We start from the raw sequence: 21,564 nt of genomic DNA, 5'->3' as shown, positions 1-21,564 counted from the left end.
AAAGCGGTATGTCATCAAGAAGAGATGGATCAAAGCGGTCAATACCATATTGGCGTTAAAACGAATGGGTGCCCATTTAGATTTCGAGTAGCTTGACATCTTATTCTCAGAACGCTTAGGCTAGACGTTTGTCGACCATGAAAAATAGACAAAAATATTCTGACAATCTTTTTCGACGAGATGTTTGGTCTACGGTAACAGCTTCAAGTACTACTCTTTTTCGAAACATTCGTGTATGTGTAACGTAGAAGCTTGTGAATTTTTTTTTTTTTTTTTCAATGTATACACATGTATACACTTTGCGCGATCAATTTCATGTGACAGTATTATAAAAATTGATAAATGGATAAAACAATTCCAAAGGCTATTTTGGTTTTTGCTATTTAGAGTAGTTCCGAGTGAAATTCTATTTCGTAACGAACATATAATTTAAGATAGAACGGTACTGATCTACATTTACAATCATTTATTTGTATTAACGTTCTATCTACATTAGTTAATTGCATGGCAGTGCGCGAAGATGGTACATTCGTCTTTTCGCAATTTCGATTATGTTGTGGTGCTTAATAAATAGTAAAAGGTCGACATTGACGCCAACGTGGTGATATACGCACGTTCAAAGTCGAAATTCCTGAAGCGGGATCGCGTATTGTAAATTTACGAGTCTCCCGCATGATAGGAATTCGTATTATGTAAATTCGAGCATGTAACGCACCAGTCGTGCCTTTAAATAAAGTCTTCTACAGTGTCATGCACAACACGAAGCCGCGCGATGTCCTATTATATTAATAGATGTAGATCCACCTGTTGTCTGACGTCGTCTACTGTTCCCAATCGTCGCGGTTGATCTTTCTTTGTCGTACAGGAACAAGGGCATGGGATCACTTGACAACACCCAGCAATTCCTAATTAAAAAAAAAAAAAAAAAAAAAAAAACAACAAAATTATCTTTCATTGGTTTACCAAAGAATCTTAAGTAGATTGCTACTAATAACTATGATAGAGTGGAAATAATGAATAATCTGATTAGGTAGTTGTTTGCAAATGTCGTGTATTATCGTAGATGTAGACGCAAATTTCCTGACGTGATCTCCTTTGAAAATCAAGTAACACTGTATACGATTAGCTCTTTTATAATACCTATTTAAATAAATGTAAAAGGTATTTTAATTAAAGTAATCTATTGTATTTCCATCCTGTTTAATATACCTTTCTTTATGGAAAATGCATTATCTTTCGTGGGAAATTGGAGATTGATCATTCGTTTAACTTTTCAAATTTGTTTCCTATTATTCTCTGTAGGTGGCAGCATCATGCGAATCGAAGTCAATTTAGATTCGATTGTTTATAATTGTGATCGTATATCAACATATATCAAACGTTGTTGTTGTAATATTATCTTATTTATTCAAATTGGCAATTGAATATAGTTAATAGTTAAAAGTAGAAAGATCAACAATACTCTCTTTCATAATTTGGTAGCAATCATTTGTCAGTATAGATTGTAATTTATTTTTACAAAGATGGTGAGTTAACCTCTTGTAATCAAAACAACATTAATTATTTCTTAAATTTGAATGACAAGTAGTATTCTTATTGTAAAATACAGTTTATTAAACCATAGTCTTATTTATAGGTACTGAGGTTATATGTTCTGAATTGCTGTGTTCATGTTTCAGACTGATGCTTGGCAGAATTGGAGTCCCTATGCCAAAGAATATGATCCTTTGAAAGCTGGGAGTATTGATGGCACAGATACAGAGCCACATGATAAAGCTATTAGCCATGCAATGGAAGCACATTATGAACCACCTCGTGGATTGAAATCAAAACCAGAAAGAACATTATTTGTGGCTAGATTTGGACCAAAAGTTACCAGACACGATTTAAAGGAGGTATAGCGTTATTGTCTTGGTTACTTTAATAGAACAATGTGCAACTCAAACATTCATGAATTTAGTTCTTCTGTAGGTATGGAGATGTTATATCAGCCAAAGTTATAGTTGATATCGTAACTGGCTTATCTCAAGGTTATGGATTTGTGGAAATGAGAACAGAGGATGAAGCCAGAAGGGCAATTAGACGTAGCGCTGATGCTATGCTGAAAGGTCACAAAATTTTTGTTGATTATGAATGTGATCGTACAATGAAAGGTTGGAAACCTAGGAGACTTGGTAAGCAACTAAATCCTTAGATGGTTACAGCTTTGTATATTGTGCACCCATTGATATAATTTGTTATAATGTTTCAGGTGGTGGTTTTGGTGGCAAAAAAGAATCAGGGCAGCTTAGGTTTGGTGGGAGAGATAGACCTTTCAAAAAGCCAATTGTACCTAATATCATAAGACCCCATAATTAACATAGTTTTAATTTTATACAGTGATAGATTAAATTATTAATACAACAGGTGTTTAGAATTTTGTAATGTAAAGCTATATTGTTACACTTGTATTTGAAAGATGTGTCCGTAAACTGTTTTGATCTTGATTTTGATCCAATATAAATACTTCATTTAAACCCATTAGGAACAACTCTGAAATATTACGACTATTATTACTGTTGAAATCCTATTTTTCATTCGAACAAATGTTACACGAGAAGGAATTGTTAAAAAGATTCGTTTCATACATTTTCATTCATATATAAAAAAATATATTCTAAAATAAAATCGTAAATCTTGCTTCTTTTATTGGACCTGCAATATGTTTGGATTCTTTTAATAACCGTGCCCCTAAACTGTTTCTGTGATGTCATTCGGAAAACTTTATTTTTTTTCTAGCATCCTATAAATTCTGGCTAATGTCAGAATCACCTCGTTATTTTCCCGTATTTTCCCTCGAAAATGATAAAACAGGCGAGTTTTAAAAATAGGTAACTATCAAAGTAATTTTAACTTCATTTAGAATGTAATAATATTTCGGTTAAAATAGTGTTCAATTAGAAATTTAATTTATTTTCAGTTTCATCACTGGGGATGATTGTTCAGGAGCGATTATTTTAATATGTGAAACGCAATCTCGTGTGTTCATAATCTATAATCCAGTTTAATTGAATGGGGAAAAATTCGTTAGCGCCAAACCACTTTGGGACAGGCAGATTCAGAATTCAATTAACTATGCAGTTAGTTTTATCAGAGAATAATTAACGCATCACGAGTTAATGACTTTTGCTCGGTTAATAGCTCTACATGTGCATATAGAGGAACATCGCAACGGACTAAATTCTCCTGCCGCATCAAATTAAAATTCATTTTCATCCCATATATAAAATTACTGAACTTGAAAATTGATTGGAATCGACTGATCAAAGTTGAATAAACAAAATTTTGATGATCCTCAAATTAGAGCATCGATTCAGTGTCAATAGACGTTAATTAATCTATGATTACAGGAAAGCAAGCAAGCCAAGGAGAAGAGCTTTCTGGCGTGATGTGAAGCGACGTCGTCAGCGTCGTGGAACTTTATACCCGGGCGTCGCGGCGCCCTCTCTCTCTCGCTTGGCCCCCTCCATATATGGAGCCGCCTCGTGGTTCGACGTCGTCCACGCGGGCCGAAGTTTTTGAGCCTCCAGGCTGGCTCTGATAAGGTAGCCTCCTTCTTCGACGTCTCTGCCTCCACCGGCTTAGCCAAGGTCTCAGAGGGCCAACCCACATTCGTTTATCGCAGCTCCTATTTCGTCGGCACGGACGCTGCTCCCGTTTTCACATCACAACGTCGTCTCCTCGTGCTTTTTTTATTCACGGACACAGCTCTGAGAGGAAGCTCGCACTGAGATTTGCTAGTTTACCATGTCCGAGGAATTTTCTTGTTTAGAATCGTTTGAAACTTCATTTCCTTCGACTTCGTTCTTTCTTTATTAATTTCATTCCTAATTATGAAAGTAATTTTTTTGTATATTAAATTCATGTTGAAGCATGTAAGGGGTGAGAGTGAAGCTAGCTTCCTCCGTTTTGTTGTAAACTTTCTTGTTTTCATTGCTGGAGGATGAATATATTTAGTGGTGTCTCTGCGTAGACATAGACGAATGACTATTATACTTTTTGTTGGCAAGCTTAAATACGAAATACTTACCGGACAGATATAATGTAGCTATATCAGCGTCAGAAATAACTTATTCAATCGAAGAATTTATTTAGTGCCTTTATCTTTATTTTTCTCTATGAATAATGTTCCAGCTTGAACAACACTAAATTAATTATTTTTCATATTTTTACTTAAGATTTTTATTTCGAGTCTACGATGCATTCGCAATATTATCCTGGCAATGTACTTGAGAGATCAGAGCTCTTATCAGAGATAAGACAGAGAAATATTTCACGAAGCTTTTACCAGAACATTTTCGAGTTCCAGAATAAATAGCTCTGTCGAATGGCATTCGCAAAGGAGTCTTTTTTTAATTCGACTCTCGTCTCTTAGCGTGACCACAATTGCGAACACGAGATTTTTCCCTCTTTCGGCCATTAAACATGCACTTCCATTTTCTTCTTTTCGTGCCGCTGGCAAATGTGCACTCGAACGGAAGTAAAAAGCAAAACGTGAAAAGGTTCGCGAGCGGTTCTGCTACACGTTCGAATAAACTGCTATTTTTAAATACCTAGAATTACGCTCGTACTCGAGACTTGGCGAATTAGGACTCTTATCATTGAACGAGGAAATTTACTTGGTGAATTTAAAACAGTGCTAAAAATTGTTCAACGTTTGTTAAGAAAGCCATCTTTGATTTATTTTCACAGGTAAAGTTACATAATCCTCTGTACACGTAAAAATTCTTTATTTTTCGTAGCTCCTTCTCGATAAAAGCCTCAGGATTTAATCAGAAGAGTGGAAGAAAGAAAATCGAGATATCAAGAAATTATAGGGGAATGACAATGGTTCTCGTTCAGTCTGGCCAAACTCCTAATCAAGTTATTCAAAATTCGCTTCTCCCTTCCCAAACTCTCGGTCTCATCGATGATTCGTGGCAGAGAGACAGTTAGCAATGCGGGGGCGAAACAGGCGTGAAAAAGGGGGACCACGGGAAAGGGAACGAGCGATCAGCATCGCGGTATCTAAGAAGGGACGAAAATAGTAGCGTGCCAGGATCGTATCACGCTCGAGCCCCACGGACGTGTTGGATCTGCTTTCTATTAATAGCGAAAAACGAAAGGGAGCGATCGAGTCAGCAGCGGAGCCGAAGTAGTAGGCATCGTTGAAGAGTCTTGCTGCTGTCCAGACTCTGTTAGCAGGACTTCAGAGCCGCTCGAGCTGTCGCGGACTCCACATTCCACCAGCAAAAGCTCTTTTGTGCGTGCCTATTGGAAGCATCTCTGTTTCTCGGCTGGTGCCCCGAGGCGAACCCTCATACCACACATATACACTCTCCCACCCAATCCACACGTCACACCATCCACGACACACATTGCTACACATTCACACCGGTCGAGTGTAAGTTTCACTATATTTCAATTGTGTACATCAAATTTATGGCATACCGTTATTGCTGTTGTTGTTGGTTTTATTTTTTTTTTATTACGTTAACCGAACGATTTAGTGATACCTTATCGAGCCACTTGGTGTTTTGCACGGTTCGCAATTAGTGAGCTACGATTATAAGCCTTCAATTGTTCGTTGGTGCATCGTCTGCTTTTGCTCGTCTTCGTTGCCGTTTCCTATCTCACGAACAGAAGAAAAGTGTGAAAAAATTAAGGATACCAAGGTGTAAGATCAACCTGAAGTGTTTCGATGATCAAATTTTAAACACTCCGAAGGATGAATCTATACTGATGGCCAGAGGAAGTGTACAAGAAAGAGGGAGAGCTGGAAGAGCTCCGCGCCCGCGGCGTCTGACTATGCCACGACCTTATCTACTGAAACGTTTGAAAATCAGACACATCACATCGTCGACCGGTGGGATTTAAAGAAAATCGAAGGGAACGTGATAAGGATCGGATCAATTTCCGGAGGATACTTAAACAACGTGTAGTCAAACTTGTCGATACTATCGGTAGTGTTTTATCTCCTCTTCGATCGTCTTTCTTTTGGTGCGCTTCCGCTTCCTGGGACAACTACAATGATGTGGCGTATCAATCGTTTCGGAAATTGATGAGATCGTTTTTGATAAGATGCACTTGACGAGCGAAGAGGGTGAATCCGTAAGATATATCTTCTTCCCAATATCGCGGAAGTATGATGGAAATTTCTCTCTGAAAATTCTTTTTCTAAATCGTTTCATTTTTTTCATTTTCATTAATTAATTGAACGAAGTAATCTCTGTTTTCCAAATATGGCGGGGTGAAAGAGCACGGATATAGAAACGAATCGTGTCGGCGCCGTGATAACTCACTGTCTATAAATGTACGTCGAATATCCTGTTTCAAGATGTCCAAGCGTGACGTCTGTAATTATGTAATATTGTATCCACTCCCACGCAGCGTGTAATGCACCTTGGGCGTAGGAACGGTGCCACGTTAATGCCAGCCATCGAGAGTGGCAATTTGGGAAATTAACATCTCTCAGGAGCATCCCTTAAAATCGCTTCGGCTACCTTCAGCTTCTTGACGCTAACAATGATCGATCAATGTCTGAATCAACGGTGGAAAATTTGACGCTGGGAAACGAGCTAACTCGCGGCAAGACGCGATGGATTTTTGTTTTCGATAAAATTGTTATCCAAAATGGAAGCTAGCTTCCTTGATGGGGATAGGAAACGCTAAGAAAGCTCGATGACGACAACGGCAACGAAGACGAGATGAAGAAGAGGATGGAGGAACTTCCATAGAGAGCGGGGGAGGTGAAGGAGAAAAAGAGAAAGAGAGATAGGATAAACGAATGATGGAGTAAAGAAGAGAGAGAGAGAGAGAGAGTCGCTTTTCTAAAATTAGAGCGACGAGAAAGAGAAGGGGATGGCTCCTTATAGAGCTTGCTACGTTGAGCTTGCGGCCAGGGTTAGCAAACTGGTACTCTCTTTCTCGTCTCAGAATATCAGATTACCTTTGCACCAGTGCATCGTCTGCCCCTTCGACTTCCTTTCTTTTCTAGCTTCTTCTTTCTCGCGCCTGCAAGGTTTGATTTATGCTCGACAAAACACCCTTCGTCTCTCCCTTATCAATTTGCACTCTCTGTCTCTCTCTCTCTCTATCTGTTTCTTGTTTGTTTATTAAGAATTTTCTGTGAGAAGTGCGCCACGTTCGACGGTGGACCAGCGAAAAGAACGATCGAATCGCTTTACTCTCAGATCTTTGTTGCTTTTTACATTTCTTTTTTCTTTTTTTCTTGAAACACTCGAGAAAATTTGTAAACGATAATCTTTGGTGAGAAAATTTTGTACGACTCGATCGTAGATTCCTTTGATCGTCATCGGTGTGAGATTGTGATTAGAAACTGCATAAACAACGATGCACCGTGACGCGTAACGATCCAAGGAACAATCCGAGGCATTGTGTTAATCGGTGGTTTGTTTGCGTGTTCCAGCACCCTAACCACCCGCAAACATGTCTGACGACGAGGAGCAATACTCGTAAGTATTGAAACCGGTTATGAGAAACTACCAAAAGAATTGAATTTTACCTCTCGACGTTCTCTGCCATTCTGCAATTGCGACATTAATCTTGGACAGAAGGGTCGTTCATTCTTTCGTGAAATTTTTCGTCGATGGTCAAGACGATTGTAAATTGAACGTTACGTAAGAGAAATGCACGTGTACCGAAGGATACGTGAAAAATGGGCATCCACATTTTCGTGAAATGGAACTTGTAAAACGTTCGAATGGCAGGAAATGTCGAGGATATTTCAGCAAAGCGTAACAAATAAGAGACAGTACGATAGCCTATCAGGAAATATCGTAGAAATGATAGTTCGTCGATAGATCACGTTGTCTAGTTACTTCTAGCCACTGTAGCCGATTTCTAGTCATTTATCAGGTTGCCGCATAAGTCGAGGATAACCGCGTTGTCAAATTATGAACAATATTCAAGAAAACGAATTACCTTCACGTAAGATTGAAAAATCATCGTGATTTATGGTACCCCAACACGTTGTTTAAATGTAACCGATGTTCATGGTATGTTCATACCCCACAACCCTCTTAAACTTGTTGTGAAAGTAAACCACAGCCCCGCTGTCCCTTTTCGCACCCACGTGTTTTTGTGTTGAATCAATCGTATTTGTAAAGTGTAATCGCACGAATCCCTGATGCATTGCTCGTTAAAAATGTTAATAAAATATTTCTGTGTTTAGTACTAAAATCTAGACTATTATCTTATGCCGTACTAGGCACGTCTGTATCTATTGCAATCAACTTGTCAGTCTTCAAAGTAGAAGAAATTGTGGTCAATGCAAGCAAAGTTTTCGTCTATTTTTAACACGAGGAAACATTAAACGTAGAGGTGCTAACACGGTATTTATCACTGATGAATCATTCGGTCGGATCGACTTTGATCTATATTCAGTGACAGGAACAGACACGGTCCAAAAATGTCTTGACAAATTGAATGTTTCTTAACTTTTTTATTTTTTACAATCTCTCTGTTTTCTCAATTATAAATATTAGAAAATACGAATAAATGATTAATTTTATAAACATTTTCAACGTGCAATCGAACACAAGCCCTCCGAAAATGCACTGTGCACCCCCCCCCCCCCCCCCCCCAACCCTGATTTTTTTGTTTTCGTTTTTTTTTTTTTTGTTCGTTCGAAGCCCCACACGTATACCTGTGCACCTTCACTAACAAAATTCGTTTTCCATTTTCTCTTTTACAGCAGCGAGGAGGAGGTGGTCGAGGAAACGTAAGTGTTGCTGGTAATTCCTTAAATCCTTCGTGATCGTTCCTAAAACATTTCTAACGTCCACGTTTTTTTCGTTTTCTCATTTCAGGAAGTAAGTTCCAGAGGCGTGTCTGCGTATAGGTGTCTGCCACCAATGGGCAGAATCATCGCGGACTATAATTCTCGTTTTCTTATCTCGATTATAGACATAGGCTCCTTTCGAGCTGACAATTAGCTCTTAGCAGTTTGGTCTAGCGTTTCTCGCCACCGGTGGTTAATTTTTGCTCTTTGATGACCGTCGTCTCTCTTCTACAAATTAGGATGTCATTTCTCTTTAGTTTTGTTTCAGACTTCGCGGAGAGATCGCTCTTTGCTGTTTCATTTTTTTCTTCTTTCCTCTTTGAAAATTTATTTTCAAACACCATTATGCATTTTTTAAATTCCATTTTAATTTTGAATTAAAGTTTGATTATTTTCTAACATGGGTTAATTTTCTTTTGATCTGTATTTTTTCAATTTATGCAATTTTGCTTGTTTTCATTTAGACCAAGTTAGAATTTTGCAAATGACAAAGATAATGTATACTTTTTACGAAAATACTAATGTTTGTCATTGCCATCTTACCTCAGGTACTGGCAAAAGACAGAAACCAATTTTTCATTTCAAACACGTGTTAAAATCATTTTCCGTTCCAAATTTTGATTTAATAACATCACTCGCGTCTGTAATGAAAAGTAATAGCAGTTCCAAGGAATTACATTCAGCCTGTTAGAGCGATCTCTCTCGAACTGTCGTTAAAATTAGAACAGTCGTGCTTCCCTTACGAAAATAGAGCAGACGAATGGCGTTCTAACTGTGAACACCTAATTACATATTAATTCGATGATTTTCGAACGACGATACACGAACAACTACCACTTACGACGTTACCACGAATTCTTCAAGGTGTCATTTGTTTGCACAAATACGATTCAATAATTTTCTTCGATACTTTTTCAATCAATCTGTATTGAACGAAGGATGAAAATTATTGAATCGTTCAAAGTGAAACGAATCAATGAGAAATGTTTTATGCTAGCATTTAATTACCAACTAAAGGAAAATAATGCTAATTAAATCCTTTTTTTTTATTTACAATGATAATAGTTAACGGTAACATTTCTCAAAGATTCATAACGAAAGAGAGGACGGGAAAGAATAATGATCGGTATCCGATCAACATTTTTGCATTTAGAATCAAACTGTATAATCTGAAATTATCTCTGACTTTGGTTTATGATCTTCGTTTCTCTCTTTTTTTCAATCTGTCTATATCTATCTCTCCCTTCGCCTGAATCTCCACATACAATACACAAAAAAACCAACCAACCAACCAACCAATCAAACCACCAATCACCATCGACCGAACGACCAACGCGGCGCGAATCGAAAACTCGAAAAATCAAAGGCAGCCGGAGAGGAAGATCGAGTAAGTTTTCAGACAAAACTGTAAATTCGCCTACCATGTACGGGCAAAGCTGCTGTTAGCAATGTTCATTTCTTGTCTGTTTTTTTTTTCTCTTTTTCTTTCTCTGCCTACTGTCTCTCTATCTTTCTTATTTCTCTGTTAATCGTCTAACTGTTGTCGTTGTTTTGTTCTCGATGATCAATATTATTATCTGTTCGTCTTTGCTGTTTCTGTTCGCGCAATGTGACCTTTTTTTTTCTCTTCTACAGTAAAACTTCATTTATATGAACGTAATCGGAGGACAATACGGTTCAAATAACTGGGTCGTTCGGGATCTCTTGAACGAATTAACCCTTTGAGTGTTATGAACGTGTTTACACGTCCATAAATTGAAATAGTTCAAACGCTGTAGACGCGTCGATGCAATTATTAAATTACACCTTTGATTGTAATAAAAAATAACTCACTGAAAGGGTTAATAGGAGGTCACGTTCGTATAAGTGAATACAAAATTAAAATTTCATCATTTCGCATAAATTTCAAGTAATAATTTAAATAATAAGAGCTCTGCAGTTAATTTAATTAACCCTTTCGTTACAATTGCCTCTGCCGGAAACGTTTATACATTAACCCTTCCGATCTGACACTAGAAATTTTGTGAAATTTAAATCTGGAAGCAAAATAAATAACTATGCTCTCTATAAAAGTGTCGGATCAGAAGGGTTGAATTATCTAACTTAATATCCGAACGTAAATAAAATAATTTTCTTTATAAAATCTGATTTGCAACGAGGAATCTTTTAGCGTAGATGTTGTTGTTTCTAATCGTTATAGAAAATTTCCATTGCATGCCTGCTGAACATAAACGCTTTGCGTTTTAGTAGCGAAAGGGTTGATCGAGTATTCGCTAAGTTTCGTTCGTGTAAAACAGGGTTCAGATAAATGGAGCTCTACTGTATTCTGTACAAAACACTTTCTCTATTGCGAATCTTGCCATCTTCTCTTTATTCTACATTTTTTTTTCCATCTACTTTAGACTTGTCAACAACGAGGCGTTCTTGTACGAGTCACGTATTTCTCTTTCATTCTTCTTTTTTTTCCCTTTCTTTGAAAGATTGTACATATACATAAACGTCTCAAGAAGAGGCTGATTTTTATTCCGCGACAAATTTTCATCGTCTCTTGAAACGATTCGGATTTTCTTTTTCTTTTTCTTTTTATCGCACACGAAAAAGACATTTAAAAATTCACGTTTTGTAAACCGATCCGCTTCGTTTTTTTTACGATCTTTTTTTCTTTTTCAATCGTACCGTTTTCGCCCCTATTTCTGTACCTTCGAAGCTTTCCAATTTCACAGGGAAAAATTCGCGCGAGTCGTTTTCTTTCTTCGTACAGATGGAATTTTCGAGTTAAACGGCAAAGTAATCCGATATTCGTTGCCTTGACGTGGCGACGATAAAAAATCACCTATTCCACTCTGCTGTTCTTTATTTTTTTTTTTTTTCTTCTCTTGCCTTTAAAATTATTGTTCGTATTTACTGGCACATGTACCGAGAACCCTATTTTTTATTCCCCCCATGAAATACAGTGAAATCTGTTTATGCCGGAGAACCATTTTCTCATAAAGAATAAATTTCATCTTTGATTGATTTATGAACGATAGTGTCATTCCGAATTCTCGATTTATTTACGATATTTTCAATAGCTGTAACTTCGTTAAAAATAATATTTTATTTTGTCGCATTGTTCGCTTTAACTGACAACCAGCCGTTTTCTATTAAAACTATTAATGAATAGTTTGCATAGTCGTTTTCAATAAGCTTTAAGCGTTAGATCGATGTGGCGTAAGTGCTATTTTGCGATACTTTTTATGTCATCGAATCGTAATTGGAATTTTTATATTTAGTAAGCAGCCTTCAATTGCAATTATTCTAGACAGATTTTACTGTATTTTGCTTCTGAGTCTTTTTATATGCGTCATAGTTTTTCTTTTTTTTTCTTTTTTTGGATTTTCAATTTTTTCTCGCCATTCCGATGGTGTTATCAACGATGTCGCTTGAGTACAAGCGAATCGGCAAATAACGCGAGGAAACGACAACGACTAATTTTGTTATCGTACGTGTGCATTCACGCGTACTCTTTTTTGTACTTTTTTCACGTTATTTTTCACTGTTGGTCCGTCCGCTGTCTTCATCGTATTGCCTTTTTAATGCTGTGTCGCTGTTGTTGTGTCGATGGTTGAACAAGTACGTCTATCGCCGCCACCTTGTCCTGTCTGATACACGTCCACGTATAATACGCGTCAGGTTCTCTGGTCTGCGTGAATTTTGCTCGTTTCGGATTCAAGATAATCGTGAATGAATGGTGAAACCTGCTTTGAGTCATTTTTTAAAAATTAGATACTTATTTTCTGATACGAGCATTTTATAATTTATTCACTTTTTATCTCATGATTATATAAAAGAAAGAACTTTTTCATAGTTTCACTTTTCAATCACAAATCGAACCGTTGGAAAATGGCTCGTTGTATCCAGAACCATACCTAACTGTCTCTATATTTCCACGCATTATTATCTTTGTCGCATAATTGTCGTTCTCGCATTTCGAAAGCTCGAGCTGGGAAAGGTTTCACAAAAAGCTATGTACTTACGTAGGCATGACAAGACCCTCCCATACGAAACAGACGATAGGCTGCCTGTTCTCCTCTTTTATGTCATCGTTAAAAAAAAAAAAAAAAAAAAGAAAAGGAAAAGAAAATGAAGCCATTGAAAATGGCTCGCATTCCTCGCACAATGCTCGATAACATGTCGTAAAAAAGAGTCGTAAGAGAATGGATAAAAGTGGATCGAACGCGGCAGACTGTCGTCGATTTTTGAATGACGCTGTTTCACCCTGATCGAGGATCAGGGCTTGATCGAAATACGAACAGAATTAAGCCGAAAAAGTAATTCGTACTTTAAAACGCGGCTTTCCGTCAGTCCCGTGTAAAAAAGAAATCGAACAAATTCGATTGTTATTAATGTACCTTTCCTTTCTTTTTTTGTAGGGGTAGGGCGTCCCAAAAGTAAGTTGAATCTCGAGTTTACACGTCAATAATACTTTTTTCTTTGTTCTACGGCCGCTCTCACACACCCACCGCCCTTCAAGTCCGCGCTTATTTTCGAACTTTTGGCGGGAACGAGACTGCCGATCGCTATAATCCAAGATTATTATTTTTATCCTCGCAGCATACCAACTTCCACAGTTTACAGAAATACGAACATTATTTTTGATACTTTTGAGAGGGTGTTTCATCAGGTAGTCGTACACTTGGTTCGAGGTTCTTGACCGTGTAACGTGATGCAAGCGATTAAATGCACCTATGCACGATCACGCGAATATTTACGAACAACACAAGGTTGTTTAGACGAAAAGTTTTAAGGCTTTTGACCGTATTATGCATAAGGGTTGCGTAAGAGGCGCGGCCAACTAATATAACTTGCGTCGGCTGGATCATTGCCAAATGTTTCATAAATATGTGTACGATAACGTAATGCGGTTTATTCTTACACCGTAGCTGTGGTGTTCGTTTCAAATGTACTAATGTTCACAAAACTGATGCAATTAGCAGACAAGATCATTCGATGGATTCAGGATGATAATTATTCGTAGTTTATAGACGAAAGGGAAGTTAAAAAAGTTGAATATTCGAGGAAGGAAAATTAATGAAGAAGGTGCACGTCATGTGTTCAGTACCCTCCTTTAAAAAACTTTTATGTATATTGAAATTCCTTTTTCGTTTATTATTTGTTTCCTTAAAATCGCTCCTAATGTTATATAGGATACCCTGTAATTCGTGTTGCAACTTATATGTGTAATTAAAAAAAGTCTCGATCCCGTCAAGAAGAAGAATCTAATAATTGGTGATCAGTGCTCGAAGCTCAACACCCAATTCACCCCAAAGCTCATGTTTCTCTTTTCTGTCTCTATCTCTGTCTCTGTCTCATGTTTTCCCCCCTTTTTTCTATATCTGATTAATCACCAATTAACGGCTCTGTACATAATTTCGTCTGTCCAAACACGTACACCCATGTGTATACATACATACGTGTTGATCTGTCAAGTTTTCGATCAGTTTTTCGTTGATCTCACTGTTCAAACCAACTGTACCAACTTGGTGTCGTGTTTCTTTTTTTTTTTTTGTATCCTACGTGTACGGGACTCGTTTATCCTTTTTTTGTTTCTTTTGTTCTGTTTCTTACCACTTGGTGCTCTCACTCCCCCCTGTCAGCCCCCCTTATCTGTTACATACTGTTTAATTATGTTGATCTTGCGCCATAATCAATCGACCCGCAGCAATTGTCGCAGAAACGCGTTATTCGAAAGGGTCACTGAATTTTCATCCAGTCAGATTAGCAGGCTGGCCAGGTGTCTCGGTATCGCATAATTCATGGGATTGTTTCATAATATAGTTGTACACCTGCCAACCATTACCTTGCCAACGTTGTTAAACCTTGTTTACGATATTGCAACGAGTTGTAGACGAAATTGTTGAAGAACGAATATTGGAAACCGGCCCACTCGGTCGGCTTCATTCTCAAATTTCTGACGGATACTTTTGTTGCAAAGATCATTGGCAATAAACGCGTATTTAAATTTGGTTATTTTAATTGTTCGAACGATTTAAAAGAGATACAATTCGAAGATTCAGTGACCAGATAAAAACGATGATGGACAGATCGTCGATTAGCTCGTTTTCTCTTTTTTTTTTTTCTTTTTCATGTATATTGGCCAGCATCTTGGCTTTCGACTGTGGCTTATTTTCTCACGGTGTTAATAATTGATAATAATGAATGGCGACAGCGATGAAACTGATAACGACGGCGACTGTGCGTTCGCTTGCATTTTGAGTGGGGAAAGAAGAAGAAAATGTCTGACGAGAAGAAGAGTGAGTGGTAGATCTCCAGTTCTGTCCCAATTATCCTTTATCATCGTCTTTGTTACGTTGCCAAAGGAATCGGACTCCTTTAGTCTAAAGATCATTACCAGAATAATGATGTACCTCGAGTTTACTCTTAATTAATCATTGAATATCACTCCGTTTAAACCTTGAAAGAATTAGTAATTTAAAATTTATTCATTCTTAATAAATAAAGTTTAGTTTGTAGATTGTTTCAATTTTTCATCTATATATTGAATATTCTTGTTCTCGTTGTACGCTGTTCGAATCAATGAAATTTTCTCTTCGGACCTGCTGAATCGCTTTTGTAAAAATGCTTAATCGCTTGTTCTCGAACGGCTTCCAAACTATTTTTCCAGCTAAACACTAAACAAGTTGTTCAACCTTCTATCTACCCGATCCGTCTATTTTCCAATAGCACGGAATCATCTTTAAAATTAGAGATCCTTCCCTCATTTTAAAGTTATCCTGGATCCGATCCACATGATGTAACCCGATACCATCCACGTTTACCGCGCCTTCATATTCGAGAATATCTTTGATTTTGAAGCGCCTCCAAATATCTGAAATCTATTCTAATTACTGTATCTTCTTCAATTATGTATCGACACGTTGAATAGATCCATGAAAAGTAAAATTATTTTTTAATTTCCATGGCACTCAACGCGTCGATATCATTTTTCCCATCTCCAGAAGGAATACTTTTGCCTTTGATCTCACATCATGCGCCTAATCTTCTCTCCAAAAGCTTTCTACATTTTCTGTTCTGTCCGTCCGTCCGTCTGTCTGTTTGCGTATGCGCGTGTCTGTCTGTATATCTGGCTGTTCGCGTGCGATGAGAGCAAACTAAAAGAAGCATAAAGCATAAAGCAAAACAGTCGAGAATTTATTCGCCACGAGAGAGAATGGATGAGGTGTAATAAATAATTGAAAAGTGGAACGTGAGAGTGGCGATGTACGAAGATCCTGGAAGAGATCTTGCGAGATCTCTCACAGAGGACAAGCGACAGGAACTAAAGAGAATTACTTTTGTTTTCGTTCCGGCCTGCATCAGGGAGTCTGAGAATCCCGAGTTTATGAAGGTGAGAATAAATTCTCTACGATCGCTAGACTATGGATATGTTTGTGCTAAAGAATTAAATGAGACCTAGAGAAAAATTCGTAGTCTAGTGATCGAACACAGGCACAGTATATCATATATCCAGAAGATTTAGTAGGGACGAGTATTTTACATTTTATCGTTGCCGGTGGTACACAGAGGCAGGAACAGAAGAGAAGCGACCTAGACGAACAGCTGAAGGAATACATTGCAGAATGGCGAAAGCAAAGAGCCAAGGAGGAGGAGGAACTGAAGAGATTGAAGGTTCGTATCGTATCCTATAAAGCATAGGATTTCTTTTGTTATACATCTCATGCATAGATCCAGGCTCTTCCTCCTTACGTTTCCATGTATTCTCCATTGTCCTGTTACTTGTCGTTTGCAGGAGAAGCAAGCGAAGCGCAAGATCACCCGCGCGGACGAGGAGAAGAGATTGGCTCAGAAAAAGAAGGAAGAGGAGGAACGTCGCCAACGTGAAATCGGTTAGTTTATTCCACTTCCTTTTTGTTCCGACGTTATCCTCCTATTTAGAATTTAAATTTAATTTCTGTTTCCTACGGTGAAAATGTTTCTTTTCAAGGCATATACTGACGCTCTTTTAAATTTTCAGAGGAGAAGAAACAACGTGATATTGAAGAAAAAAGAAAGTACGTTTTTTCCTTCTTTATTTAAACAATGGATAATACGTGTGTATAAAATATATAGAAAATTGAATAAATTCCTTTGTTCAGGCGTCTGGAAGAATCGGAAAAGAAACGTCAGGCTATGATGCAGGCGATGAAGGATCAAAGCAAGAAGGGCCCCAACTTTACCATCACCAGGAAAGATCTGGCAGTGTGTATCTTCATCGACAGATCGAATAAACTATACATTTTCCTATTGTTAATGAATTTTTTTAAATTTTTCCATAGGGTAACCTTACGTCGGCGCAACTAGAGCGCAACAAGACGAAAGAACAACTGGAGGAGGAGAAGAAAATCTCGTTGAGCATTCGTATCAAACCCTTGGAAATCGATGGTTTGTCCATTGAAAAGCTCCGGTCCAAAGCCAACGAACTCTGGGACACCATAGTTAAGCTGGAAACTGAGAAATACGATCTTGAAGAGCGACAGAAACGCCAGGACTATGACGTTAGCATTATCAGATATTTCAACTTTAACGTATACGATATTTCAGAAATAATCATCTTGTTTCTTTGTAGCTTAAAGAATTAAAGGAACGTCAGAAGCAACAATTGAGGCACAAGGCCTTGAAGAAGGGTCTTGATCCTGAAGCCCTTACCGGCAAATACCCTGTAAGTGTCCTCGACAAAATGTAATGGAAATTGATGCAACAGATTTGCTTCAAGTACCATACAATTATTTTTCTTTCTCTAGCCCAAGATCCAAGTCGCCTCCAAATACGAACGCCGTGTGGATACCAGGTCTTACGACGATAAGAAGAAGCTGTTCGAGGGTGTAAGTAGGATTCTCTACCCATTCGAGATCAGTCGATGATTCTTCGAATACTCGACTGATCTCTGAAACACCGATCAAATAATCTGGCCTTGTTAGTTACCCCCCTTGAGAACGTTATCGAAGAACCAAAAAGAAGTACCACGGTGGACTCAAAATTATTGAAAAATGACGTAGATTAGTTAAAAATAGATTAGCTGGTTAGATGATGTTTGGAGACGAAAGGGGTAATCAGTGAAGTATATTGAATCGCAGGGTTATGACACGCTTCTCGCGGAAATCAACGAGAAACTGTGGAAACAGAAATCAGAACAGTTCATGAAGCGCACCAAAAGTGAGTCCTATCGAGCAGTCTGTTAGTGTACGAACCCCTGTTGCTTGCGTTGTTGATTGGATCCCTGAGCCCCCCGACCCCCCATCACCATCGATATGATCACGATTTCTAATTAGTGTTGAATCTCCATTTACTAAATAATCGACGTAGAATGCCAGATACCATAGAAAGTGTTGTTATGCTCGTGTTATTTCGTTTCACCCCACACACGTACAACCTGACCTTTATAGAGATACGTTCATTATTCCCTGGTAATTCATCTCAACAAAACAAAGGTCACGAATAGTTGTGCAAGATTTACTACGAACCCCCCCAGCCCAGCAGACATAAATCACGAAATATTCTGAACAGAGCTAACGCAATACCAATATCTAAAAACCATTTGAACCCCTTAGGAGATTCCAACAGATTATCGAATAATATAGAACCCATTCTAATTAGTTCTGCTCGCCATGGAAAGATTCGTATGGCGATAAAAGAAAATCCCGAGGAAAGTCGAGTGGCCCCCGTGTTGCAACGTATCCTAGCATGCCATTTTGTCCATTGATGTTTCAGGGATTGACCGAACAGCAGAAGGAGATCATAGAGAAGCAATGGGCTCAACAAAAGCAACAATTCCTCGGTCGTCAAAAGAGTACGTATTCTAGAAGCATTAACGAGCAAATGCATAGCGTTTCCATCGTTCTCATAAATATAAAATCAATGTAAAGGATCAGAAATGAACGTGTACATCGATCGAATAATTCTTCAAGTATCCCTGATATTTCTGCCAGCCGTTGAACCGTTCGGAAACGTTACGGAGGTATGCAAACGTAAAAAGCATTCCTCTTCTGTTTTTCGCTAGTTTATTGCTTCACCGTATCGTATCGTATGCATTTGCTCGAAAAACGAGTCTTGCAACTCGACCAGCGGCGGAATGTTCCTCCTGAAAGTAGGACAAACTGCAGCGGTCCCAGGGAGAAGTATATTTTAACGGTATCGAGGAGCCCTGTCTGACGAAAAGCGAGGAGAAGAGTTTTTACGAAATTGAAAGCGCCTCCCCATACGTTCTCTTTATTCTTCCTCGAGGACGTCTAAAACCATAAACTACAGAATTTTTCTCTTAAATTATTTTCTTCTTCCATTTGTATCACTTTCTAGAAAACCCTCGTTGTTCGTCGTATAGATAAAGAAATTTCTGTATTCCTGATTTTAAGTATCATCAGTTAATGATTTTCTTTGCACGAACAGCGAAGTTGCCGAAATGGTTCGGCGAGAGGCCAGGCAAGAAACCCGGAGACCCCGAGTCACCGGAAGGCGAAGAAGACGTGAAGGCTGCGGCTGAAGACGAAGAACTTGAAGAGCCACAATTCGATGAGGAAGAAGAAGAGGAGGAGGAAGAGGAGGAGGAGGAGGAGGAAGAAGGTGAGAAGAAGGGCGAAGGTGAGGGTGAAGAAGAGGAAGAAGAGGAGGAAGAGGAGGAGGAGGAAGAGGAAGAGGAGGAAGAAGAAGAAGAAGAGGAAGAAGAAGAATAGATTCTACTTCCGTTAAATTGGCACCTAACCACAGATTCAATCGATCGATCATCAAGCAATCTTGAAACATCCTTCGTACCATCGAACGTACATATATGTATAGTCGTGGCGACAGTAGAGACCAACAATGGCTCGCCATTGTACCAGAATCTCGTCGTTATAGTTGGCTGTTCGTTTCGAGTTTTACGCGACATCGAAATGGTTACGAAGGGCAGAAGAAACCGGATGTCCGTGTCTCTTTAAGGTTTCTCCGCGAACAAGCAAATCTATAATGGCGAGCATTCCGGCTGGTTAAAACAAGCTGTTACCATTTCTCGGCTGTTCAACCACTGCTATTAATACTTCTACTACTACTACTCTACTACTTCTATTGCTACTACTATTATTATTATTATTATTATTATTATTATTATTATATTGTACAAAATACACGCACACACATTATTAAAATAAAACGGTTTATCGTATAAGATTTCGCGAGGAATCCACCTATCTTTATCCCTAGGAGATAATCCTTGATTTGTTACGTGTATAAAATGTTAATCTTGATTGTAAATTAAGAGGACCCGATTGCAAAAGAACAGTTTTCGAAGTAAAGACGTTAACGGTGTTTTTATTCGTTATTGAAACTCTACTTACCGATTATCTTGTTTGATTTTCTTACTTCCGCTCTTCTGGACGATTTTATTAACAATAAAGTGGGATATTGTAAGAATTTGTCAGAGTGTTTAATGTTTATTTAATCTGTAACACGAAAAAGATAATCTTTCTCTAATTTAAAGTTCAATTGAATGATTAAAAAATGTTAGATTACTTTGTTTTTTACCGCGAGATTAATGGTTCATTTATAATAAATCATGTCGATTTTTAATGGACTGTATAACACGTTTGTTTATCAATTAAAGAAACATAAACGTCTGATTAAATTAATAGCAAATACAAAGTATGTATATTGAATAATTTATTATCTTCTCGCGTCTAGTAATTCCTATGATTATTCGGATTCGAGCCAAAATTTATAAACGGGTTCAAATCGTGGAAACGATGCCAATAAACTATCCTTAAAATAAACAACACCGAAATTTGCATTTAATAATTCTCGTGTAAATTTTAGTATCTCGTAACACAATAATAATTAACTAAAATCTTTATTTAAATCGATACAAAAATAATTTACAATAAATATAGTAACAATTTAATAAACAAATAACGATAGAATGAAAAATAAGAATTAAATTCGTTTCCATCGAGTAGTTTCAGGTTTAGATAGTGCTCCTACAAAATGTAAATACAAATGTAAATGTACGGCTTAGTTCCGATCTGTTATCACTGCTTGAACTTGAGGAGGCCAGTCTTATTGCGGCCGTCACGGAATCCACATCTATGTAGCAATCGGAATCGGTACGATCTGTCAATTCAGATATTCGTGTGTGTGGTTATCCTTCTCTTACCATGTGTTACGTGTGTGTCCTCGTGTGGTTAGGCACGTATATGTAGGCGTATTAATATGTTTTGTAGCGTGGTTGCTCGTGTGGTTGGGGATATGTATGTGTTCACATGTGTTATACACATAATATGATTCCTCACACAATTGGGCATGTGTAAGTGGATATAGAAATACGCGTGTTTGGTACTGTGATTTTTCATGTTACAGCAGATTACATGTATTATTGCATTTTTTAATGTGTTTATGTGTGTGCATCAAGCCTGGTTGCATGTTCTCTTATATATTTCTCCCTTTTTTCTTCTGACTATTGTAATTTTTATTTTCAGGTCCAAGGATCCGAACTTCTCTTTTTAATGACCTTAATTACACGGTGGACAACGATCAATCAAGGGTCAATTCCAAGATGCATCGAAGGTGCAAGTGATACAAGTCCGGTAAGTCACATGTTTAGAGTATTTTTTATCCACAATCACCTTTGCAATGTATTTTATTTATATCAGAATGATTAAATTCTTAAATAAATAAAATAGTTGCATTGCATTGATATTTTTATTTATGTAGTATTATTAACACGTTCGCTACCAACGTTC

General features: G+C 37.8%; 2 protein-coding genes across 16 annotated transcripts; both read left to right on the top strand.

Annotated features, from left to right (window-relative positions):
• The first annotated feature begins 86 nt into the window (after positions 1-86).
• LOC117611553 (U11/U12 small nuclear ribonucleoprotein 35 kDa protein) lies at positions 87-3,098 on the top strand. 2 transcript variants are annotated; one of them, XM_076690470.1, is made up of 5 exons: positions 1,563-1,598; positions 1,680-1,895; positions 1,961-2,174; positions 2,252-2,870; positions 2,960-3,098. In XM_076690470.1, the coding sequence occupies exons 1-4, from the start codon at positions 1,578-1,580 to the stop codon at positions 2,356-2,358; spliced, it is 558 nt and encodes a 185-aa protein (XP_076546585.1). In that variant the 5' UTR covers positions 1,563-1,577; the 3' UTR covers positions 2,359-2,870; positions 2,960-3,098. The 2 variants fall into 2 exon arrangements, with proteins under 2 accessions (XP_034195408.1, XP_076546585.1); XM_034339517.2 differs by lacking the exons at positions 1,563-1,598; positions 2,960-3,098 and adding an exon at positions 87-1,526 and having other exon boundaries at positions 2,252-2,599.
• Positions 3,099-5,279: 2,181 nt separating this feature from the next.
• Positions 5,280-20,244, top strand: TpnT (troponin T, skeletal muscle). Of its 14 annotated transcripts, none has more exons than XM_076690458.1 (15): positions 5,280-5,422; positions 7,448-7,493; positions 8,735-8,761; positions 10,188-10,208; positions 13,234-13,251; positions 16,181-16,208; positions 16,385-16,489; positions 16,611-16,707; positions 16,836-16,872; positions 16,957-17,059; positions 17,137-17,355; positions 17,427-17,519; positions 17,602-17,682; positions 18,569-18,647; positions 19,244-20,244. In XM_076690458.1, the coding sequence occupies exons 2-15, from the start codon at positions 7,468-7,470 to the stop codon at positions 19,525-19,527; spliced, it is 1,218 nt and encodes a 405-aa protein (XP_076546573.1). In that variant the 5' UTR covers positions 5,280-5,422; positions 7,448-7,467; the 3' UTR covers positions 19,528-20,244. The 14 variants fall into 14 exon arrangements, with proteins under 14 accessions (XP_076546573.1, XP_076546575.1, XP_076546577.1 ...); XM_076690460.1 differs by lacking the exon at positions 18,569-18,647 and adding an exon at positions 17,935-18,013; XM_076690459.1 differs by lacking the exon at positions 5,280-5,422 and adding an exon at positions 6,931-7,039.
• The last annotated feature ends 1,320 nt before the right edge of the window (positions 20,245-21,564 follow it).

The sequence above is a fragment of the Osmia lignaria genome, chromosome 10 (assembly GCF_051020975.1).
Source record: "Osmia lignaria lignaria isolate PbOS001 chromosome 10, iyOsmLign1, whole genome shotgun sequence".
NCBI lineage: Eukaryota > Metazoa > Arthropoda > Insecta > Hymenoptera > Megachilidae > Osmia > Osmia lignaria.
Note: the sequence above shows the minus strand (reverse complement) of the source record. Positions and strands in the feature narration are given on the sequence as shown.